Source organism: Calonectris borealis, chromosome 25 (genome assembly GCF_964195595.1).
Source record: "Calonectris borealis chromosome 25, bCalBor7.hap1.2, whole genome shotgun sequence".
In the NCBI taxonomy this organism is placed as follows: domain Eukaryota; kingdom Metazoa; phylum Chordata; class Aves; order Procellariiformes; family Procellariidae; genus Calonectris; species Calonectris borealis.
In genome coordinates this window covers 3,122,942-3,146,662 of record NC_134336.1, presented here as the reverse complement: position 1 = coordinate 3,146,662, position 23,721 = coordinate 3,122,942, and the positions used below count along the sequence as shown (strand labels likewise).

Here is a 23,721-nt window from a genome sequence, read left to right as displayed (position 1 = left end):
CCGGCGTCACCGCCCATTGGCCGCGGGGCGGGGCGGGCGCGCAGTCGGCGGCGGCCATGGCTCCGAGCGCGCAGGCGGGGGGCGGCGGCGGGCAGGCCCCGGGCCCGGGGCTCCGGCAGGGCATCCGCGCCGTCCTGCTGGGGCCGCCCGGCGCCGGCAAGGGCACGCAGGTGAGGGGGCACGCGGAGGTCTTTCCCAGGAGGGGCGCGGGGGTCGCGGGCCGCCTCCCGAGAGCCGCCGGCGGGACCGGGCCGCCCGGCCCTCCCCACGCCCGGGCCCAGTGTCTGGGCCCCTGCCTGGAGGGATGCGGGTGTCGGGCCGCCCCTTCCCCCGCCGAGGGACTGGGGCGTGCGGCCTGCCCCGTTCCGGAGTGCCCCGGGCCTGCACCGGCGGCTCAGGCATACGGACCTGCCGTCCCCAGGGAGCCGGGCGCCGGGGCCCTTTGTCCGGACCCCCTCCCTAGGGCCGGCCGCGGGGCTCCGGTGCCCTGGCCCCGCTCCCGGAGCACCCGGCCCTCAGGGCTGTGTGCCGGGCCCTGCCACGTGCTGGCCGGTCACAGGCCATCGCGCTGGTGCGAGCGGGGACAAGGCCCCACCGGGGCGGGGGCTCCGGACCCCGGCTGGGCCTCAGCCCCCCAGGTCCTGGCTCTGAAACCCTCACGGCGAGCTCACCTCATGTCTGTTCTCTCCCGCAGGCTCCGAAGCTGGCCGAGACCTACTGCGTCTGCCACCTGGCAACCGGGGACATGCTGCGGGCCATGGTGGCCTCGGGGTCCGAGCTGGGCAAGCGGCTCAAAGAGACGATGGATGCAGGGAAGTTGGTGGGTAGCAGGGAGCCGTGCTGGGAGGGGAGGTGGCCTGGCAGCATCTGGAATGAGAGCAGTCAAAATGCACCTCTTAATTAGAAGCGTCAGTGACAAAACCCAATTAGTGGAGGAAGGGCAGATTGTAGGGTGAAGGCAGGGGTGTGGGTTCTCCTTCTCATTATCCTGCAGCAGAAACATCCTATAAAAATATTGTTGCTCTTCAAAATTGCTCCTTGCTTACCAGCAGCCTCTCTCTCTCCCTGGGCTGGTTCTTTCTGCCACGGTGGTTTTGTGTTCACGGGGTGCAGTCTGGGTTGTGGCTCCCTAACACTGAGGTGAAGGTTTATCCTTGGAGCTGCAGGATGTTACAGCCATGCTTTGCGGCTCCTGTGTCCCTTCACATGATGCCTGGACCCTTGTGGGGTGGGAGAGTTTGTTCAGAGGGTTCATCTACGTCCCAGCTCTTGGATAAAAGTCGTTTGCTTGTAACTGTGAGGTGAAAATAGGCTTAGGGGTGTTGCTGTGGTAGTTACAGTGGGTGCTGCGTAATGCTGTGTGAAAGAGACGCTTTGGATCCCCAAGGGACAAGAGTTAGGGTCTCTGACACGTTCATTTTCTGAGGATCTAATTGTCATGCTAAAGTGACTGAAATATCTTGGGGAAACTTGAAGGACAGCAAGTTGCAGCGACTCGCCCCAAAGCTAAGCGGTGTGGGGCAGATCTTGGGCATCGCTGCTGCTGTCATGGGCTCATAACACCCCACAGAGAATCTGCAGGCCCCTGGTAGGAAGAGCGACGTGGCTTATCTCCAGCTTTCGCTCAGAGCTTGCATTGCAACACCGAGCCTGCAATATCCCAGCTGGTTATGAAAGATAGGGAGGTTATCTGGCAAGGCTGCTGGTATCTGCCACGTGTGTGTGGCAGCCGGCACCGGGCTGCTCTGCAGGTATATCCCAGCAGCGTGCTCTGGCTCTGAGATAACTCGGCTGGGAGCACAGCAGCGTTCGGACCATGGGATGAGTTTTTATGCTCGATTACAAAGCAGGACCCCTTTCTCCGAAAGGGGTAATCAGGAAAGGACAGAAGTGACTTGTTGCTTCACCCAAACTGCCTCCCGCCCATACGCTTCCTGCTCCAGGGCTCTTGTTTACGTGTGCTGTGACAGTCTGGTCCCCAATCCTGCTGGGTCCCAGCTGCGTGTGCTGGAGAAAACAGCGCTGCTGAGGAGAGCTACTCTCAAATAAACAGCTATTGTTGGGGCTGCAGCATCTGTTAGTACTTTCCAAATGCTGCAGTGTGGAAAAGGCACTAATCCCAGCAGTACGCTGAGATCGTGATATGGGAAAAACTATCCAGCGAGGCCAGAGCTTGTCAGCAACTATTGGGCATTTACCTTCACACAAGGTTTATGAGAGTCAATGAGCAACTCGCCTGCTTTGCCCTTCCTGGCCAGGACTGCCTCTGAGGGGGACATGTGGGTGAAGGTACAAAGTAACAGGAAGTAAAGGTTATGTCGATATTTTGTATTGTCAATTGGTTTTAAAAAAAATATCTAGGGAGTTTGTCTTCAAGCTGATGGTCTCCCTTGAAATACAGCAACCTTTGTAACAGTGAGGTTACAGCACTGCGCCAAGTCCCTGCACAGGCTGGAGTGTCCCTGGCATGAAATGTCGCATTAGCCACGTGCTAGTGTTGACACCCATGGCAGGGAGCGCTTCCCTGACGCGGGCAGGCCTGAACACGCAGCTTTCGCCCTGTTAACGGCAGTGCCCTGCGCTGCGGCTGCTGCCTCTGGGACCAGGAATGGCTGTAAAAAGGGTCTGATGCAGCCTGGACACTGGCGTGAGTACAGCAGCTGTGTGTAAAATCAGGGTGTCCCTCCTAACCGTGCACCCCTCTCTGCAGGTGAGTGATGAGATGGTGGTGGAGCTGATTGAGAGCAACCTCGACTCCCCTCCCTGCAAGAACGGCTTCCTCTTGGACGGCTTCCCACGCACGGTGAAGCAGGCCGAAATGGTACGTGAGCTCCTGTTCGGGGACTGCTCTGGCATCTCCTCCTTCCCTGGAGAGGGGTCCCTTGGCTGCGCCTCTGCCCCTCTCAGCTGGTGTTTTCTGTTGCAGCTGGATGAGCTCCTGGAGAAGAGGAGAGAGAAGCTGGACTCCGTCATCGAGTTCAGCATCCCCGACTCCTTGCTTATCCGGAGAATCACTGGACGGTAATTCTTCTCACGCAAACAGTCTGCACAGGGTGGGGTTTCCTAGTTTAGGGGAGAACATCCTAATTTTGGATCCTCATGTCATTCTCACAGTGTTTAGGGCTAGCTGCGGTCCTGGTCTGTATTAGATTTCTGCTCTGTTCGAGCCTTCCTGCCCCGATCCCTTGGCTGCTCTCCTGGGCCAGCCTTGAACAGAGCCCCTGCGTTGCCCAATAAATAGGGGTTGCCGATATGAATCGGCATCCTTGGTGACCCAGCTCAGCCTTTAAGCCCGGTGTCTGACAGCTAATGTCTTCGTGCTCTTGCTTCTCTGGAGCTATTGCTGATCCCTTACGCAGGACATTGCATACATGTTGGGGCACAACTGTCCAGGGTCAGTCGTGGTTGTGCAGGCACAGAGACCTCTCCCACTGTTTGCTGTTGCGCTGTGTCACCCTCGCACCTCCAGGAGCCAGCTCCCTTCCCCAGTAAAGCATAAAGTAAAAATCCCTTCTCCATCTCCTAGCACAGCTGTTTTTTTTCAAGCGCCTGAAGAGGCCCTTGGTACAGAAATAGCTAGAAGAGATTTTTTTCTTAATAGAGGCTAATCGGGTTGCTATTGCAGATGTTTCTGTGCTGATGAGTGGCAGGTTCAGGAGACCTTGTCCTGGCACCGGGCTACTTTGCTGACACTTGCTTTCTGTCTTAGGCTGATTCACCCAGCGAGTGGCCGCTCTTATCACGAGGAGTTCAGACCCCCGAAAGAGCACATGAAGGACGATGTATGTGAGCTCCCAAGGCCACAGCTTACGTTGCTTTGGGTTTAGCCGATGCTTTGCAGCATCCCTGGAAAAACTCATTTCTTTCCTTCTCTTGTACCTTCTGTCCTGGCTTTCTGGGGAGCATGGGGAGCTGCCTGGGCAGCCTGAGCCGACGGCACTGCGGGGAGCGAGGCCTGGAGGGATGAGCGAAGGGCATGGCCGTTCTGCAGAGCCAGCCTGGGCTCTGCCAGCCTCAGAACTTGTTGGACTCTGTCCATAGCTGAAGTTGTGGTGGGTTGTGACTGGTTTCCCTCCTGGGGAGCAACTGTAGCTGATGTCTGCTCTGGAAGCTCCTTGGGCTCCTTTTAGCAAGCAAAGTGGTGTATGGGGGAAAGACCACGATGCCGAATCCTTCTCTCTTCAGTGACTGCTCTGGGACTTGTTTCGGCTGCCCTGGGTTCGCCCCGCTCTCCCCTGCGGACCTGGGGATCGCCTCTGCAGCTCCTGTAGCCTGTCCTGGAGGAGGGGAGCAGGGGTTGTCATAGCTGCGGAGAGAAGGGGGGAGCCTGCCAGGCGGCAGCTAGCTGGAGACTGTCCCCTTGCTTCTCCCAGGTCACTGGAGAGCCCCTGATCCGCCGTTCGGACGATAACGAAACAGCCTTGAAAACCCGCCTGAAGGCCTATCACACGCAGACCTCTCCCCTGGTCTCCTACTACAGCAAGCGAGGGATCCATACGGCGGTGGATGCCTCCCAGTCTCCCGATGTGGTGTTTGCTAGCATCCTGGCAGCCTTCTCGAGAGCAACATGTAAAGACCTGGTTATGTTCATTTAGGGCTCTGTCCCAGGACAGAGCTCTGCCTTTTCTCTCTCTCTCTGTCTCTCCGTCTCTGTCTCTCTGGGGCCGGGGAGGGTGAAGAGCTAAGCAGAGTAGAAGAGGAGGGGACAAGACGATGCAGCCCAAGGCAGGGCTGTGCTAATTCTCTATTAAACAAGCTGTTAACGGTCTCTATCTCAGTATATGTGAACGTCAGTCTGTCTGCGGATGCCGGAGGTTTGGCCCCTAGAGGTCGCAGCGAGCCCGAGCACCAGCTGCCTGCTGCCAGAAATAGGGTTTGTACCCCTTTGGGTACCCCTTTTGTTTCATTCTAGAGCTGTAGCTTCCTGGAAGGAGCTGTACTTTCAGCTCCTTCTGGCTGCTCCACAGGGAACTAGCAGAAGGTTGGAGATAGGACTGAGCAGTGGGGGGGGAAGAACCTTCACAGGGTGCCGCATAGGTGATGCTCTGTCGGCTGCAGGAAATGAAAGACGGGGTTGCTTGTGGGAAGCCTGTGAAAGGCTGCGTGTGTGTCGGCCCGGGGAGCAGCCGTGGGAGGGACAGCTGGGCTGTGTGCGTGAGTGCGGCCTGCTGCTGCTCGGGGCTGGGTGAGAACTTGTTCTCCTTGTATGTGTGGTGGTCTCTGTGAGATGGCAGGTTACCTGAGAGCACAGCCTGTCTTCCTCCCATTCTGATGGGGCTTGTGGGGCAGAAAGAGGGTGGGTGAGAGCTGGGGGGTTTCAGCCTCTCCTCATTTGTGGGCCCCAATAGAGCAAATATTAGTGAGATGCTTTTTGCTTTTTTTAAGAACATGAAGTCTCTGGTCAAAGTCTGACAGTCACTGTGTGTGGCATGTTGGGATCTCCTGAGGACAAGAAAAGGGTTTTATCTCTTCACTCTTGCCTTAGCTTTGGCCCAGGAGATGAAGATGTGTTGAGCTTCTCCTGATCCCAAAGTCTAAATAAAGCCTTATTGCAAAACAAATGATTTTTCAAGGCCTGAGAGACAGCATTATTAACCACTGGCTTAATGTGCCCTTGAGCCAACGACCTTCGTTATGAGATCATGGAAATGTACTTGTTTCTTGAGCAAGTCGAACAGCTCTCTCAGGCTGTCCGTCTGAGGACACCGTGTGCGGCGTGGTTAGTGCCCCGGCTTCTCAGGGCCATTATGCTGTATATGGTGACCCTGCAAGGCTGGTGATGACCTTTGCCCATGCGGGATTCCAGCCCTTCCTAGAGGACCCTGCTGTAAATGCAGATTGGCCCAGATGAAACTTTGTCCTTTGGCCTTCCATGTATGTTTACTGATTTAGTGTTATTAAGTACCCTCCTCTTTTGAGGAGATGGCCTGTCTCCCTCCTCTGCACTGAGCTGCTGTGGGCTGTGTGTCCAGAGCAGATGCCTAATCCTCAGGAATCCCTTACTCTTTTTCTTGGTAATTTCTCTTTTGTCTGAAAATCGCTCTCTGTCCTCATACATCCTTTCCAGGGAAACAACCTCTTCCCTTCCAGCAAACTGGAAATAACACCAGGAACTGAAAGCAATTGACTTGTTGCTCTTGAAAGCACGTGACTGCGGGGAGACAGGGTTTGAAAGTAAACGGTGCTAGTTTCGTCAGCACCCTGCAGTCCCCTGAGATCCCCCAGATGGCCGTTGCCTTGTCAATCGTCTCTGGCTTTCCTGTGAAAGGGCAGCCCCGGCGCGTGGCGTCGGCGTGCTGGGAGGTCGGGATAGCATTTAGCGTAGGACTGCCGTGCTCCAGGCTAGTGGGGAGGAAAGTGCATTAGAGCTGCCCCGGCATCTCGATGACTGTAAAGAATTTCTGAGTGGAAGCAGCTTTTATCTTGGCATCTCGAGAGAGTCAAAGAGGAGAGCTGCAGCCCCCTGCAGCTGCCGTAATGGCAGGAGGGGTTCCCAGCCAGTTGGTGTTCCTGGATTTGGTCATGGTTTTACTCCACAGCAAGAACAATGTGTTCCTCCACTCTCCGTTCCTTTTCCCCTTTGTGCTCCCTTTGCATCCAGCTCGCCAGCCTTTTTCTGCCATAAACCATAATTAATTTTGGTTTTTTTCCCTAAATCTATTTTTTCTTTGTTCCCATTTATTCCAGCTGAGTGACTCCGTGAAGCAGATGAGAGACCACCAAATGCTGCACGCTCTGCTACATCACCCTTTGCAGCCCTCCCCTGGGTGCAGGGGAGGCAGGGAGGGCAGCTGGGAGGGGGTTACGATTGATGGGAGGGGAATAAGGAGGTGGTAGACAAGGGGCTTGGGGGCTGATTTGGTTGGTTTTTGTTTGGATTTCTTATTCAGCAGAATCATTGTGAAGAGGGGATGGCCTTCTCCTTAGAAATCGCAGTTTAGGGAGGCAAAACAATTGTACAGAGTGAAACATCTCTGCCAGTAATCAGACACAGGTCCTTGACCTGTTAGGAGGGCAGGACTAGGTGCCGTTCCAGGCTTCTCCAGGACTTTCGGGGCTTGTCCTATGGGCTCTTAGCACCCTGAGGCCACTGCAAGGTTTGCTGTGATTTTTCTAAAGTTGCTTCCTGTCAGTGAGGACCAAAATGAACAAATGACTCATCATTTCTGAAATGGAAAGGAAAAAAAGATACCACGGTCTTTTCCTGGAAGTTTTGTTTTTCTTGTTCTGCTGCATTCCTAAACCTGGGCATAGAGACTTCTCAAGGTTTCTCTGCTGCTGAACAGAGGGGCTGCGGCTCTAGTCCAAGCCTGCCTTACTTGGGGTGGCTTTTCTGTGATCTTGACCAAGCTGGAATTCACACAATTCTGAAGAAATGCAAAAGAGACTTTCTTAATTGACTGCAAAAATAACACTTAATTGGTTTTTTGCATTTCTTTCTAGATCAAATGGTGCCTTGTCTAACCTCTGAATCAATAATAAAATAACCCCTTTACATTTTGTATCTGTTGCTGTGTCCTCTTTGACCTGCAGACAGTGTGGAAGACGAGAGGAGGCAGATGACAGCATAGCCAACTAACAATTCAGCTGGGTGGATCCTCGGGCCTGATCCTATCTCAAGGATGTTGTTCTGTGGAGTTGAAAATGCGGCTTGTAATTCCTTTTATCTCTTTTCCTTGCTGAGTGTGTTCCAATGCTTTATATCACCATAGCAATGGTGTCTTTTGCTGCTTTTCTCTCTCCTGGTTCTTCATGTGTGATGCTGAAAGCACTGAGCCCCTGTGTATCCAGACCCTTCCTGGTCAGAATTCCTTCAGGTATTTTTAACGGATGTAATTCCTAGCCTTTTCACCCTCCCTTCGCAGTGCTAGTGTGTGGAGGAGCTGATGCTATTTCCTTCTCTCCTCCTGCAGTAACTGGAAGTCACATACTGTGTCTCCTGTTTCTGCTCATTTGCTTTCTGCCTTTCGTACCTTGTTGCATCCCTTCCCCTCCACCGGTGCTTCTCTCTAGCTATGCGGGGCAAAATCTCTAACGCAAGAAATGAGAGCATTTCCTGGCCTCCCTTTTTCCTGCCTCCACAGGGACCCTGACCCTGGCTCTCTGAGGCATCTCAGAGGAAGGCTGTTCTTGATGTGCTGATGGAGGGTCATCGTTTTTCCATAATGCCCTCAGTACCCCCATTGCAGCCTTGCTTGTGTTCGCGGCTTTGGTTTAGGCACTGTGGACAGGCACCAGAAAGGGTCGGGCTGCATATGCCCATTTCCTCCAGAAATGACTGGTTTCTTCAGCATAATTGGGCTCACTCGCTCCTCCGCCATTCAGTCTCTCTGTGCTCTGGTATTTTTATTACCTCTCTGTACCTCCAATTAGCATTCGCTCTCTTTTGAAGGCAAGCTTGTGCCTCTCTGGCGTTTGTGGTGTTCTTCCCTTGTTTCTTTTGATGATGGATGTTAAACTATGCTCTTCCTCGTTGTTTGGGATTATGTTCTCTACTAGCCTGCTGTTGTTTTAAAAACCTGTTCTGCCTGCTCCTCCTGGCTTTCTAGTACGTGGGATGGAGAAGTCTTGGCTCCTCTGAGCTGGGCTTCTTCCGTTTGATCCTTACCTAAGTGTGGAGCGTGAAATGAATTGCTGGGGTGCTGTGGGAAAGGCTGCTGTGGGGAGGCTGTTTAGCTCAAGCCTACGTCCTCTGTAGTTGGATCTGTTCTGTGACCTGTCTCTGTCACGTTGACCTTGAATGTTTTCCACAGCACGTGATGCTCTGCAGGTGCTGTAAATCCCTTCTGTTCAATGATTTCACTCCAGCAAGCTGCTTATCAGGCACTCTTTTGAAAACTGTGTTCATATTTCATACACACAATTATTCACCAACTATAAAAGAGGAAAATTCCTATTTATAGCACAAGGACCAGCATCAAATAGGACACTGAATTCTCACTGATAGAGGAAGTGACCTGTTCTCTAATGCAGCAATATTTCTGCTGAAAAAAACAGCATCTTGGATGGGGGGGAGGGATGAAAAGCCCTGGGCCATCTCTTTCCATTAAAAATGTGCTGCAGTCCTAAAAATATAGTATCTGCCCTTTTCCCTTCCTGATGAAACCATCTGCAAAAGAGAGATTGCAGAAAAACCTTTCGCTGTGGGTTTCTGGTTAGTAATAATGAGTCCACTGACTCCTGATGGTCTGGTTTGGAGCTGGTGTTAAGTTTCTGATCGATACCTGATCTCTGACCTTGACCTGGGAGTGAGGAGAAGTGACTACGGAGTGCCTGCTGTGGGCAAGTTGTACAAACTCTCTATAGACAAGGGATTTGTGCTATCACGGTACACGTACGCACAGCCCTGAAACAGAAAGAGCACGTGGGGCTGAGGAACAAAGAACTGTCTGAGAGCAATGAATGGAGGGGGTGGAAAGGTGGGAAGAGCGCTGGGGACACAGCGGAGACCGCTGCGGAGAAGGGGAGTGCCTGTTTTGTCCCAGCCTGCTTCCCATGACTGCCTCTGCTCTCCCTTCCCTTCCAGGTATGTTGAGCCGTGGCTTCCCCCAAGGCCATCCCTGGCCTTTGCCTGCCGCTGTTCCCTGTTGTCTCCCTGTCCTTCCCGTGGTCTCCAGGCTCTTTAGGAAGAGCTGCAGTGGGTGATACCAAGCGAGGCCCTGGGAGGTGGAGGACCAGAGGATGGGATTCCCCCTCCTGTCGCCGTGGCAACCGTTGGGAAGGGAAGCAGCAGTGGGGTGTGATGGGCTGCGTGGCGTGGAGGGGTGTGATGGGGAGGCTGCGGAGGCAGGGCTGCGCTGACATCACGCCGGGGAGGTGGCGCAGAGGGAAGGGGAGAGGGAAAGGGAGAGCCAGGGAGACTGCGGAGGGAAGAGAGCTGCATCGGGAGTGGGCTCCAAGGTGAGGTAAGAGGCGCTCTGGGAGCAGCGGGTCAGGGTGGGCTCCACGAGCGGCTGCGGGATCAGAGCCTGCCTCGGCATCTTTCTGGCTGATGTGGGATGGCTCTTGGGCAGCAGCAGTATTATACAATGCCCTAACAGCCTGGCACTGTTCTCGGACAGTAAGACCAGGTCAGAGCCCGGCTGGCTGGTGCAGAAGCTGCAAATGTGTCCCCCCAGGATACCAGTGTGTGTCACTGACACACTGCTGGGAAAAGCCAGGAGTACCTGAAATTTCAGGATGGGCTAAAGGGACTGGGGAGCAGCCTTAGTCCCTCTCTGGAGAAGGGGACCAGAGTTCCCTCTTGGCATTAGAGCATGAATCATTGATTAAATGAATGAGAAGTTTAGAGATCTGGTCCCCCTGAGCTGCATCTAGCTGATAGGAGGCTGTAAGTAGAGCTGGTGCACTGGGACTGAGCCCAGCAGCGTGCATTTGGGGTGGGAATCCTAACCTACACATCTCCAGCAGCCTCGGCACTTACCCCGCCTGTGCAGGAAGCAATAGTTCTGGGGAAGGCAGCCAGGTGCACGATTATTGCCGGGAGCTCTCTGGATGTGGATCCTGGGGATCTGCGGACCTGGAAGGCAAAATAACAAAGTCCTTGAAACCGCTCTGGATGTCGTATTGCCTTTTAGCGTTACAGTTGCATAACGGGATCCAATCTGCTAGCGGAGAGAACAAGGGGTGACGGTCACCTCTGTGCCCTGCAGCATCCCAGCAGTACCTATGTGCTGTGCTGGCCCATGGCCCTGGGGTGAATTTCATCCCTCTTCCTAATCCAAAACCTGGGCTCATTCTTTAACGCTTGAAAAAGCTGGTGGGTTTACAGCTCCGATTCCACAGCAGGGGGGTGTGTGGACTCTACACCTACACGCAGGCTGGGCAGCGGTGCCCTGCAGTATGTTAGCAAACTAGAAAGTGAGTTCATTAGCACCCACTTAATCTGTGCTAACCTGCCTTTTGCCCTTCAGGATCCTCAATGTACATCTGACTGAGGAAAGTACATCTGGGGTCAGAAGCCCATTGCTGGTAACCCCTGTGGGTGTCAGAAACCAATTCTGGGGTGGAGATGGAAGAAGCACAAAGCAGAAACTCCGTAGGGCTGAAGAAACCTTGTTTGAAATCCAAGAACAGGGAGAGGCCAATGCTCCTGTCACAACCGTTTTGTTGAAATAACTTTCACACATTTCCCATGTTTCGCATGTCATTGAAAGGGCTGGGGGCAGCAGTGGGGCTATGGAGAAATGTCACCAGGAATGCTTGAGTGTACATGAGAGAGCAGAATTGCAATAAGGAGCATAAATATACTTTAATTAGGGAAGGCTATTGCTGCAAGATGTTCGATCCTCCCCTACCAAGACACAGATGCTGGTTCTATGGGGAGCATTTGGGAGTGGCCTGGGGTGGCCATACTGCTGCTTATTTTATGGTAACTCTGCAACCAGCAACAGCTTGTGCTGCTGTGTGGGACTTCTGTAGGAGCAATGAGTCGGAGGCCGCACGCTTGGAGGCTTTTAGGAGCAGGCTGCAGGGTTGTCACCCAGGTGGCTGTGTGGCCAGCTGCATTTCATGCCTCTGACGTGGGCGGGCAGGGGAGGAGAGGACCTGCTAGCAGCTCTGTGTGCCAGCCCTCAGTGCTGCACAGGGCAGCTGTGGTGGGAGGGAGCCAGCCCTGGATGGACCCAGGCACTCCCAAATGAGACCTTGCCAGGCACGGCCTGAACCAGGCTCCCAGGGGCAGTTTGGGAAGGGCACGGGGAGGAGTTAACGCTGCTTTTTTACAGCTTCAGTCCCTGAGGTTGCAGTTCTGCATGGCCAGCAGCTAAGGCAGCTAGAACTGCTTCTAAGTCAAGTTTCAACTTGATTTTTTCAAGGTTATTCAAAATTTAGTGGGGGAGTGGCACCAGGACCTCCTACAAGCAGAAAAGCCAAGTCAACCCTCCTAGTCCTTGACCTTCTCCACTGCTCAGCTGGCTCTCCTTGCTGTTCCCCCTCTACTTGCCTACACTGCAAAAGGGATGATCATGTGAATATTACACAGCCTGGCATCTGCACATCAGCTGAAGCAGCTGAGTCTCTAACGTGCTCCTAGTGCCTTCATGCGATCCTGTTCCCCAGCCATGCTGTATTACCGGTGCGTTTGGTCCCTACCATAGGCTATCACTGCTAGATATACAATAATATAGAAATACAATAAATGGGAACTTGTGCTCTGCTGGGTGTTGGTGCCCAGCCTGCAGCACAAGCCCTCCTGGGGAAAGAGGGCTGTGGACCTGTGAGCCTCTGCAGAGGCCTGGGGCAGCGGGAGGAGCTGCCCTGTGCCAGTGTCCAGAGAGGGCCCTGGGAGCTGAGCCAGGTCCTGTGAGGCATTTTAATCCTTCCTATTCCACAGCCTATCTTGGCCACGACTCCACTGCAGTGAATGTTTTCCAGTTCCTTTGGCAGGGGCGCACGCAGGCACTCACTGGCGCCTACCTTGTGTTTGTTTTCACTCCTTATCTGGTACCATTGAGAGCAGGCAGCGCAGCAGCTGAGTCAAGGAGACCAGGTTGGTGTGTTCTCACTACTGCCTGGGCCCCCCATCCTCTCCCTAAACCCAGGCTGAAATTTCCTTCTGCTGAGGTAGCTGTTTGTTTAATAGCTGAGGTTACTTGAGTAATCAATAGTTCTCTGGTTTCCAACAGAAATATTATCTCTTCGGCCAAATCAGCATTTCTATCTTTGTTATAAACCTGGCCTTAACCCTCAGCTCTGGAGGGGATCTAGGTGCATTCCCAACCTACCTGCGCAGAACCCTGCTCCTTTTCTTTCCTCCTGCCAGCGTCACTTTTTCTCTGTGAGGTTAAGCAAAAAGGGCTGGAAGCACATGGAGAAATTGCTAGAGCCGCTTGAGTCTCTTCAGTCTCAGCCTCTCTCTTGGCTCTGCCCCGACAGCTCGTTCTCTGTGCTTGCTTCTCTAAGGAGGGCGGTGAGGACGGAGTCAATGGGATCCTCGTGGCTGAGGGCATTGTTGATATAAATCCCAGTCCATGGGCTCCAGGAGAACTTGGCTCAGCCACTGCCAGCAGAAGAAAAACTGTTCCCATCACACAGCAGGTCCTGTATCCCAGAGAACCAGGGCTGGAAGACAAGGTGCCCACAGTGAGGCTCCATGGCTGCAAATAAATTTTCCTTGCAAACAGGCGAAGGCACCGACTCCCTGGAGCTGGATTTCCACTGGTTCCATCCCAGGCAGCCAAAGGCTGGGCTGTGGCTCTGGGCTCCGGTTTCCTCTGACTGAAGGAGGCCACAGGGTTTGTTCTGCTGCTGGGGCAGTTGAAACACCCTCACTGTGCATTGTTAGTGTCTCTGCACATCTCTGTTATTTCCAAACCAGAAAAGGTCACAGAGACCCAAGAGAAACCCACTTCCCTCCTTCACTGGAACTCCTCTTTCTGCCTCGCACATGCTTTCGTTGCCATCTCTTGCTTGCCAAATGCAGGAACAAACACTGGGGTTTGGCAGGGCTCAAAGCCTTGGCTTGTCGGATGGGAAAGAGGCATTCTTGGTCCTCAGCCCGGGTACAGGGCTCTGCTCCATGTCCACTGCCAGGTTCTCCAGCTGCAATTTTGGTGCTCATCCCATGCTGAGAGCACTGTTCTTACGTGTCTGGGGATGGGCAGCACCCCTAGGTGCTAGGCTGTGAATCCTGCAGGAGATCCACAGAAAGTGGGTGGGAACAGCTGGAGCAGGACCCAGAGCTACGTGAACCCCAGCATGTTGCTGTGGCTGAGCTGCACGTACAGTGGGATGCGCAGGAGTCAGCGCTGCCTTGAGAGGCTTTTTCCCAAATATGCATAACGGCAGGGGGGCAGGGAAAGGCAGAGGGAGGCCATGTAAAGTCAGGCTGTCTCTGCTTTGTTTAAATAGGGCTGTTATTGCCAACAGTTGCCCCCCGAGAGACTGCAGGGCGTACACTGGAGGGGATCCTGTAACTCAGAGACAGCTGGGAGGCACTTGGCAGCTACTGCTGTTTTGGTGGCAGGCACTGGACTTTTCCTAGTGCTCAGGGGAACTGGGATGGCAGCCTGGATCAGAGAGGGCAGGGCTGGGCAGATGAGAGACGGTCATAGCTGCTGCCTCCCTGTTAGAAGGATGCTATGGAGCAACAGCAGGGCCTGATTTCAGAGAAGCATTTGAGGTCTCAGTGCATGCTGATCACCCCAGAAACCTCCTGCTCAATCTTCTGCTGTGCACAGTCCAGCCTCCTCAGACAGCACAGGGGCTAGTTTGCTTAAACACTGGCTAAGGCAACCCACAGATTACATCAGCCCCAGAGAAGGAAGAGGGTTTCTCATGGTGGTGAAGGGGTGAGGGAGAGGAGGGAGGGAGAAGAGGAATTTCCTGGCTGCGGTAAAGGTGGGCTCTGCTTGAAGAGAATTTAGAGAGAATAGGCTCATGGTCATGGCATCAGGCCGGGGGAAGGAAGGGGTGGGTCAGCGACAAACCCAGCAAAACAAATCCCATTTAGCTTTCCATGCTGGCCCAGGAATGAAGGACGCACCAAACTACAGCTCCCCTCTCCCCTTGCCCACCTTGTTCTGCTGCAGAGAGAACAGAGCACTAGGGGAGCAGCCCTGGACTGAACCAGGCTGAGGGCAGGGGCTTGGCAACCAAGGGTCAGGCTGGGGAAAGATCTCATCTGAGACAAGCGAACCCTGATCAAGCTGATTTTCAAAGTGAGACGCTCATACGTTTCCCACCTGGTTAGCGCTGGCTCAGCCCTCTGGAAAATGACACACGTTTTCCTTGCTGCGAGGCCAGAGGGCTGTGCTGGGAGCACTCTGCTGCTCTCCCGTCCCAGCTGCAGACGGGAGGTGCTGCTGGCAGGGTCCAGAATCACTCTTCTTTCCCCTTTTGACAGCTGTTGCTGGTTATGAAAATGGGAATGTTCCCCAGCCAGTTCTCGGCAGGAACTGCCCTTTCCAGGGCTGACCGCATGGGCTGTTTCTTCCTCTTCCCACCTCCTGACAGTAGTCACAGGTTTGGGTATGTTCTAGTCTTGGCGAAGCACTGCCCTTCCCCGCTCCTCTTCCTCACACGGCGCACAAGAGAGGCCCGTGGCTGTGGCCTGTGAAGGAGGGATGTTTGTTCCTTGGCCTCAGATCAATACAATTCTTGAGTCAATTCTCTTCCCAAAGCACAAAGAAAGAAATAAGAAACGCTGAGACCAGTCCTGCTGTGGGGATTTATACCCCAAGCTGTCAGTCTGCAAGTAAATCTTGTTCCTAGCACAGAGATCCTGACATCAGCTACCGTCCCCTTTCCCCACAGTGCTGGATGGAGATCACATCTTGCAGGAGAGCAGCAGGGACATCACGGCATCTTGCAGGAAAGTCATTATTTCTTGTCACATCTGCTGCAGAGGCCAAGTGAGTGTCCACAGCATGGACAAGGGAACACTGGGCAAAGCTTAGCGAAGACAGGAAGGAGACAGCAGGGCTTATGGCTGCTGGAAGCTGTGGGTGTCCAAAGCTTAGCAAAATTTGCGAAGGGGTCAAGCATCTCTGTAGGCAACAAGACTGTGCAGAAGTTACCACCGATTACAGTTGCAGCAGGGTAGGAAACCCGGGGTTCAGAGCTTAAGCCAGTTTCCAAAAGAAAGGAGCAAAACTAGCAGGAAAGAGAAATGACTCCATGCCAGCTTACTTGCACTGGCCTTGCAGCAGCCAGCGTTGGCTACTCAGAGGACACTGACGGCACAGAAGTGGGTGGATTCAGGCCACATCCTACCCAGCAGGTTGAGAGTTCCTCGGAAAGCCCAAATGCTGCAACTGAGCTAACTCAGAAGGAAGTTGTCTGGCTAATGCCAAGGTCAGTTCTCAACAACTCCTTCCACTCTCTCTTCCACTTTCGTTGTGCAGTGAGGCAGGAAGCTGAAAACTCCCCGACTGATTTTGGGACCCCAGGCAGAGGTCAGTGAGCGGTGACCGCCCTGGTTCCAAGTAACAGATGAGCGTGTTAGCACCAAGCCCCCTGCACTCAGTTCCCTCCCTGACTCCTAACAGCACACGACAACAGAATTTCCTTGCTCTTTATTTCAGAGCTCAGGGAAAATTTCTGCCACCAGCGCTGAGTTAAATAAAAAGTTGGTAAATTTAGGAGGAAATGCGGCTTCACACAGTAAGGTGCTAACCTTTGGAATTGTTTTGAGAGTCAGTTAAGTATAATATGATAACTGGCTTGGAAATATCCTGATGGTTTTATGACCTTTAATAATGTCTGTACTTCTGTACCTAGACAAGGGTCACCAGACTCCTCCAAGACTTGACCAGATCCCCTTAGAAGGATAAAGAAAGAATTCTCTTCCTGTCTTTCCCTGTCCTGTTGTAATTGCCATTGCTCAGTTTCTGTAAAGCACAGGAATTACCCCAGGCCAGAGCAGCATGGCTGGAGTGCTGAGCACACTACATGGCCTGTTCCCATGAACGCCACTTTGGTATGAGAATGATCTCTGTGTTACAGCACTTCTGGAGGTGCCGAGGTGGTACGTGTTTTGGAAACTTTGCCTCCGAGACAAAGAAGTGGAGGGTTGTTACTTGGGGAAAGAAGTACCACATCTGTGTCCTCAGGAGCAGATGGCAGGGTTTGAGCCCCATGCTAATATTCATCTCAGACCTGAGATGTTCAGGTCTCTCCATGATCTCCTGGCAAGTGAGGTAGTGTGGATATGTCTCTTCCCCTGCCAAGATGAAAACAATCCCTTTCACTTTTTTTTTATTTCGCTTTTATTGTCCCCAGACCCAGTGCAGGGCTGTGAAGGTTGGGTGATGGCTCTAAGAGTGTGTTATTTCACAGTGACCTTCCCATGGCCATTGCTGAAGGGGCTCCAGGTAAGGAGAGGCCCTGCTGAGGGCAGTCGTGCTCTTGTCCTTGGAAGTTCTGCTGAGACCTTTCTCTTCCCAGGTGTTTTGTGGGACTGGGGCTCAAACGTCCTTTGAGGCCAAGCAGCCGTAGGTGGCTTCAGCCACCACCTGCCCATGACAGCAGGTCCCCCTGGTGCTCAGTTCACTGGAGCCTTCTCCCATTAGCAGATCACTGCGAGCAGTGGATTATACCCTGGCAACAGGGACACTGCAAAATGCAAGCCCCGAAACTGCAGCGCCTGCTCCACTACCCAGCAAAATAGGTCGTGCATCAGCAAATGAAAAAGGACAGATGGTGTCTGCTAATACAGCTTAGTTTATGGCCTGCAGGATTAACTCACTAGTTGTCATGTCTGCAAAAAATAGGAAATGGGTGCGTCGGGTGGAGGAAATGTGTGGTGTGCCCAGCCCTACCTGTGTTCGTAGGATGCACCAGCTGGAAAGGATGTCAGAGATGCTGTGAGGTTTTGAGATGCTGCTGAAGGGCTGCCTTTGGGGATCTGGGCGCCAGAGCTAGTGCCTTGTACCAAGCCTTCCCATCCAGCTCCGGTTCCCACACTCCCACTGCAAAGGTCAGTGCTGTAGGGAGAAAGATGCTGAGCCAAGCGGGGATCTCCAGCAGAGACAGACACCGTTTGTGGTCTATGCCCCAACAACGGCTCTGCAGGAGAAGCCCACAGCTTCCTTTCCTGCACCAGCTGCAGGACAGCCTCCAGTTCAGCCTTTTGAACTCCCAAGCACCCATGTGTCTGCAGGAGTGAGACAGAAAGCTGAGGCAGAAGCCTCAGGTCTTTTCAATGCCTTCTCTGTGACACACTGTTCTCCTTTCCTGGAAACCAGGCCAGTGCCTCACTCTGTTCTCCTTGCAGAAATCAAGCCCCGTGCCAGTGCTCTAGCTTCTCTGCATCTGCTCTTTTGAGGGCAGAACAAACCCTTCCTCAGTCCTCTGCAAATGGTCCTTCTGAAGATTTCACCTTGATCCTTGCTGCCTCTGCTGCGGCCAGGTTTGCTCACAGCCTGCAGGATGCTGAGCACCCCGAAAAACAGCTGTCATCAGGGAGTGAGGAGAGAGGAGAGCCTCCAGAGCCAGTGCTAGGTTCCTGCCCCGTCACGCCATCTCCGTGCCTCTTGCTGGTGGCACCTGGCTCTCCCCACTGAGTGCCCGGCCACCGCCACCTTGGCACAGTGTGCCCTGGACAGGCAGTTGCCTGCTGCTATCATCAGAGGTGTTTGTCACCTCCACCTTCTTCTAGCCACAACCAGCTGTCACAGGCACTGGGGTTTTCTCCAGTGACTAATTTGCCTGTGTTTATGCCAACACCAAACACATAATTGTCTGTTTAACCACTCGGGTGAGGAGGGAGTCTGGCTGCTTCCTCGTACTGTAGAGATCAGACCAGCACTTTCCTGATGGCAGCACCCTACTGTGCTAAACCTTCTCAGTTATAAATCCCCCATCATTAAGGATAGCAGGTCACCAGTAAGAGTGAATCGAGAGCAGGGATCATTGTTACTTCTATCCCCAAAGCTGTTCATTGAGTGTGCAGGACAACAGGAGTATCAAGAAATCAGAACAGCCTGTGCTTTTACTACAAAAGGAAATGCTTCTTTTGTAGAGGGGAAAAGCATGTCAGATTACTATTATAAGTAATTGCTTAACGCTCCCTACCTTTACGTCATTGCTGAAGTAGACGGTAGTTATCTCTGCATCCCTGTTCAGGGTCTCCTTTCAATGCACGTGTGTCAGCGACGGGGCCAACCCCATGGCCCTCCTGGCTGGCTGAGCCCTGGAGGAGACAGGATGGTGAGCTACGTGGGCACGCGAGCCTCCAAATTCTTCCCCCTCAAAATCTCCCCACCTCCCACCTCTTTTATCAGCTGCTGACAAGACTTGCCATGTGCGTAGGCAGCTCCAAGCTTACAAGATGATTCCCTGCTCCCCCCACCCCCATCCATGAGCGCATTCAGGATTTCAAGGAGGGGGAGCGCAGCGTTGCTCCGTCTGCAGGCCTGTTCTGCAAGGGACGCGCGACGCTTTCAGAGAGCTCCATGCGGTAACTCTCTCCCAGGATTTCACATGACAGCATCTTCCCCGGAAAGTCACAGCAGGGAGTGGAAGATTGCTGTGCTGTGCGTGTGGGTGTTAGGAGGGAGCAGAGTGGGATGGGGAGATGGAGGGGAGAGGAGGTGTAACCGCAGAGTAAACCAGAACAATCCTCTTGGAAGAGCCTTGAATTTCTGATCCCAGGGCTCCCATCTCCTGTCTTTTGCTCTTCATTTAAAAGAATGTCAATCCTTGTTAAGTCCAGCAGAGAAGAAGGGAGTCAAGCAGAATCATCTCTTCCTTCCCTGAACACATCTCAGGGGACCACGGGAGGCAAACAGAACATGAACTAACTAGATCAACCCAGAAAGTGTGTGCAGATTTGCACACTGGGGAGAGCCCTCCGCAGCCACTGGTGTCTTCCCTGGAGAGACATAAACGGCCGATAATGACATCTCCATCTGAGAAATTATCAGAGTGCATGTCATTACAAACCAGTGTTTCCCAAGGGCCCTGGCAGAAAATGACCCCAATGAGCTTCAGTTCTTGAATACACAGCTGCTACCCCGTGAATGCAAAGCATCCCTCGCCACAGATCTCAAAGCTCTCAGGGTTAAGCTTTGCTGAACCCCTCTGACAGACCAAGACTGCCATCCCTGCTCTGCACCCAGGGGAGCTGGGGCCCCGAGAGCAGGAATTAAGGGAGACCCACATGCTCCTGGCATGACTCTTCAGGGCAGGGAGCTGGGATGAGACCCCCCACTGCACCCCCGAGAGGTTTAAAACTACCTTTGTGCTACCTTGAGCCTGTCCGTCCCTCTCACCTTCATCTAGATGCTGTGACTACAGCAACCTCTCAGGTTTGTCTGCAAGGTGTCACAGCACGTACCTGGCTGTCTCCTCAGGAGATAGACCCTTGAAACTGTCATCTGCATTTTGGCACTGGAGAACCCTGATGCATCTGGATCCCTTTAACAGCTCTGGCTGTCCCACCCAAACAGGGCCAAAGGTCTCAACCTGCCCAGCAAGAACAGAGCTGAGTCATTCCAGAGTGCCCCTGTCTGGCAAGAAGGAAGAATTCCTGGTGTAAAGCTGTTTTCCTCCTTCCCTCGTTTCATCATGTCTGTGGCTGTTTCAGAAAGCAGCAACATGAGCTGGATTTTCTCTAAACTCCATCTGCTCTGAAACACAGCCTGTGACCCACGAATAACCGCCCATCCCTGCCTGGGTAAAGAGGGAGAAAGCCCGAGGAGACCCATGTACTTCTAGAGAAAACAGCCTGTTCCAGGGAGGAGTTCGCACCTCAGTGCCAGAATGACCTGGAGGTTTAGGCAGCTTGAATCTTTGTCCTGAAATAGCTGTTTCAACATCCCCCTGCGTCCTGCGGGCCAGGGACAAGAGCAACAGGCAGTTATTTACCATACCTGTGCTATCTGGGTAACCAGGAAAGGGGGGGGTGGGCAAAGGGGACATGGTAGAAGCCGGAGTTTCTATTTTATTGACTGCAAACCAAAACCGGCGCGCCTGTCTGCCAGCACCCCACCGCAGCAATATTCCCGGCCACGGCACACCCCAGTCCCTCCATGCAAATACTCCCAGTCTGAGAGTTTCACAATCCCTTCCCGGCAGCCAGCCTCTGCTTTCACTCTCTGAATTACGAAGGGGAGTTTTCATTACGTCACCAGAGGCTCTTCCTCCTTAAAGCCAGTAACAGAGCTGTCACTCTGCTTTGTGGGGGTTTTTGGGGTGTGGGTGGACAGAGTATTTCTCTGGAAAGTGGCCCTGTGCCCCCCAAAGGCAGGTTCAGCCCAGCCCAGCCTCCCTGGCTGCTCCATCCAGGCTGGGAATGGCACCGGGCAGTGCGAGTTGGCTCCAAGTGGTGCCTGGACAAAGCATGCCCCGCACTGCTGCTGGAAGCCTTCCTGGGAGATACGGCATTTTCAGGCAGCTTTAAAAGTCGCCTGTGCCAAACCCTGCTCTGATTTAAGCAGCGGGGTGAGAAGTCAGCAGCCTTGCAGCTTTCTGCCAGCGTAAGCAAGAGCAAATTTGCCTATCAGAGCTGGGATTTGCAGGGCGGTTCACTGAAGCGTTTGAATTCTCCCCCCTTTTTTTTTTTTTTTGTTTTTGTTTATCTTTTCAAATATCCCTCAGCTAAATGGTCAGACCGGTGAGGGTTTCTCTGCAGCTCCAGGGAGGGGCTGAGCTGATCTCCCTCCCAGTCCGGTGACTTTCCAACCAGCCTCTTTCCTCCCCTCCTTGGCAGCCCACTTCCGTGCCCTCTCCTTCCCAACCCCAGGTCGTAGCTGGGGTTTTTTTTTTCAGTTTGAATCAAAACAAACTACCGGGTTCAAACTGCTCCCTAGTCAGGAACGTGCTGAGCTGGAGCCTCTGCTGCTGGCAAGGGCTACGGAAACTCGCCACGGAGAAACACCTCAGCCACAGAGAACTTGTTTTCAAGTAGATGGTATGTCTGGACCACGGCAGGGTCAGGCCAGTTAGAAGTCTCTCTCTGAGCTCCATAAAAGCACTGAATTCCCTTAAACATATAAAGACTGGAAAGAGGTCTGCACAGCTCAGGAGCAGGCAAGATGGCTCTGAAGTCAGCGTGAGCCTCTGGAATTTACCCTGGCCTCCCCCAGCCCTGTTTGTATCATGATTCCTCATATAAGGGAATGAAGAGTCATTTCTGCCCCATCAGCACGTTGTGAGCTGATGCCTTTCCCAGGGACTCCAGATGGTTTTGCTCTCTGTCTCTCTGTGTCTGCACTACTGGTAATTCAGGCCTGTCTCACATTAGCTTTTGAGATGAAACCTTCCCACAATTAGTTACAGTCTGTGCTCTTGAGCTGCAAAGGACGTAGGGCTGAGCTGTCAAGAGCGCTGTCTGGGAGATCCGTCCCACACACAAGTCCTGTTCAGGTTTCTCTATTTCAGTCAGGAGTGTGATTTTTCTAGTGAAATCGTCAAACCAAGACAGTCTCTGCTACAGATGGGTAGCGACAGCCATTTAAAGGTGCCTCATACCTGACCTGTCTCAGACAGGAATAGGTAATTTCAATATAATCTTGTTTTACACCAGTACAACATCTCTCCTTCCTTTCTCTGGCCTTCCTTTCCCACTAGTGAAATGGGCAGAGGATCCTTTCATGTGTCAGCGCACTCCTGGAGCTCCACATTAGAAGTATCAGAGAAACACTAAGCATTTTCATGCCTGCCCATGACCTGCCAGCCTGCCAGGGACTGGAGCTCAGCAACTCACACTGCTGAGGGGCAACACGCTCCGCAGACACCCTTTGTAGCATCCCTGCCTCTCTTAGAGCAGAACTATTTAGCTCCCTTGCTAAATTAGCTCGTTAATAACAGGGTTCTTGATCCCAGGCAGGAATTTAACACTGAGGCCAATCCTAAGTGTGGTCCAAAACTTCCAGCTGGGCCAAAGCCACGTGTATCGTGGCCGGAATGCCCGAGTGCAGCAGAGGTGAGGGAGAGCTGACAAGTGTCTGGGGATCATAAGCTCTAGGGAAGGACTGGGGTGCAGCAGGCATCTTTGGATAAGCACTAAGTGAGCGGTGTATGGCAGGCACAGAATTAATGAAGAAAAGCGCAGGGAAGGTAACAGGAGAGCTGGAGGGTATTAGGAGAGGAGGAGGCTTCATTTGTGTGCTCTTATGCAGGTAATTTACTCCCTCTGTGCCTTCATTCACCTGTCCATCAAATGGGGAAGCATCATCATTATCTCTGCTGTACAGACAGGCACGGGGTCTTTGCCTACAGCAAGTCAGGCAGCGTGAGCACCGAAACCCAGGTGTTTTCGGCTGTCAGCCTGGGTTCGGTTTGCTAAACCTTGTTCTCCCTCCCAGAGGCGCTGAACGGGGCCCTCCGCAGCCGGGAAGGAGCCTGGTAATAACTATGCAAATAGGCTTTGCTGAAAGAAATGATTTCAGGAATGGCGATAGCTGGAAGACAGTGATGAAGCCACACTTGTCTTGTCACATGAATAACTACAGTCTGTCCAGTCAGAAGCTGACAGTCTACAGGGAAAGCAGCCCCTTCTGTGCCGATTTAACATGCACTTCATAGACACAGCAGATCTTTCTGCTTCACCTCCCCTGCATAATAAGAGGCAGTGTCCTTCCCGTTAGCTTATCTGCCTTTGAACGGGAGACGAGGTTGACAGACCCCTGTGGGCACGGGGGAACCCTGGAAGGAAACGGAGGCTTTTAAATTTCTGCATGACTGCAGTAAGAGTGTGGGTTGTCGTTTCAGTGCCTCTGTATGAAAGAGGCTAAACCCTGCACTCGGGGAAGAGTTCCCGGGTGAGTAAATCTCCAGACAACTCCTCACAAATACTATAAAGGAGGGCTACGCAGCAAGGGACAAGATGCCCCAGGGGGATGAACGCATTTAGAGGGGACTCCCGTGGTTATAGACCCCCGGCTCCAACAAGAGACGTGTTAAAAAGCAAACTGCCCCGGGGGAACAGCCCTCCACCCGCTCCCAGAAGAGCGCCAGGCCCCTTCACAACCCACCGTTAGCGCCAGGCCTGGGACGGGGGGAAGCCTCTGGCTGGGTGAGGCCAACAGGCCGCGATGGCCCACTCCGGGGTGGGCAGCGATGCTCCGGGTAAGCCCTGCGGCCCTGTCAGTGCCGAGGGCGGGATGCTGAGGGGAGCCAGGGGCGCTGAGGGGAGCCGGGGGCGCTGAGGGGAGCCGGCTGTGGAGAGGGGGCTGAGGTACTTCGGGGCCACTTGGGGCTCCGCTGCCGCGGGACGGGAACGGGGCGCAGCCATCGCCGCACCGGGACCCGGGAGCTTCGGGCCTGCCCGGGGGC

The 23,721-nt window shown here is 53.5% G+C and overlaps 1 protein-coding gene and 1 long non-coding RNA gene across 4 annotated transcripts; one reads left to right on the top strand and one right to left on the bottom strand.

Annotated features, from left to right (window-relative positions):
* Window positions 1–39: 39 nt before the first annotated feature.
* On the top strand, window positions 40–10,430 carry AK2 (adenylate kinase 2). Of its 2 annotated transcripts, none has more exons than XM_075173291.1 (7): window positions 40–170; window positions 695–820; window positions 2,711–2,821; window positions 2,927–3,021; window positions 3,710–3,782; window positions 4,374–4,569; window positions 7,534–10,430. In XM_075173291.1, exons 1-7 carry the CDS (start codon window positions 57–59, stop codon window positions 7,569–7,571), a joined length of 753 nt encoding a protein of 250 aa, XP_075029392.1. In that variant the 5' UTR covers window positions 40–56; the 3' UTR covers window positions 7,572–10,430. The 2 variants fall into 2 exon arrangements, with proteins under 2 accessions (XP_075029392.1, XP_075029393.1); XM_075173292.1 differs by lacking the exon at window positions 7,534–10,430 and adding an exon at window positions 6,688–7,502 and having other exon boundaries at window positions 41–170.
* On the bottom strand, window positions 783–23,721 carry LOC142092816 (uncharacterized). Of its 2 annotated transcripts, XR_012677194.1 has the most exons (6): window positions 23,421–23,721; window positions 18,517–18,634; window positions 14,685–15,052; window positions 12,726–13,630; window positions 10,424–10,519; window positions 783–867 (listed from the first exon to the last, which is right to left on the bottom strand). It is a non-coding gene; the product is annotated as an uncharacterized LOC142092816 (long non-coding RNA). The 2 variants fall into 2 exon arrangements; XR_012677193.1 differs by lacking the exons at window positions 18,517–18,634; window positions 23,421–23,721 and having other exon boundaries at window positions 14,685–15,620.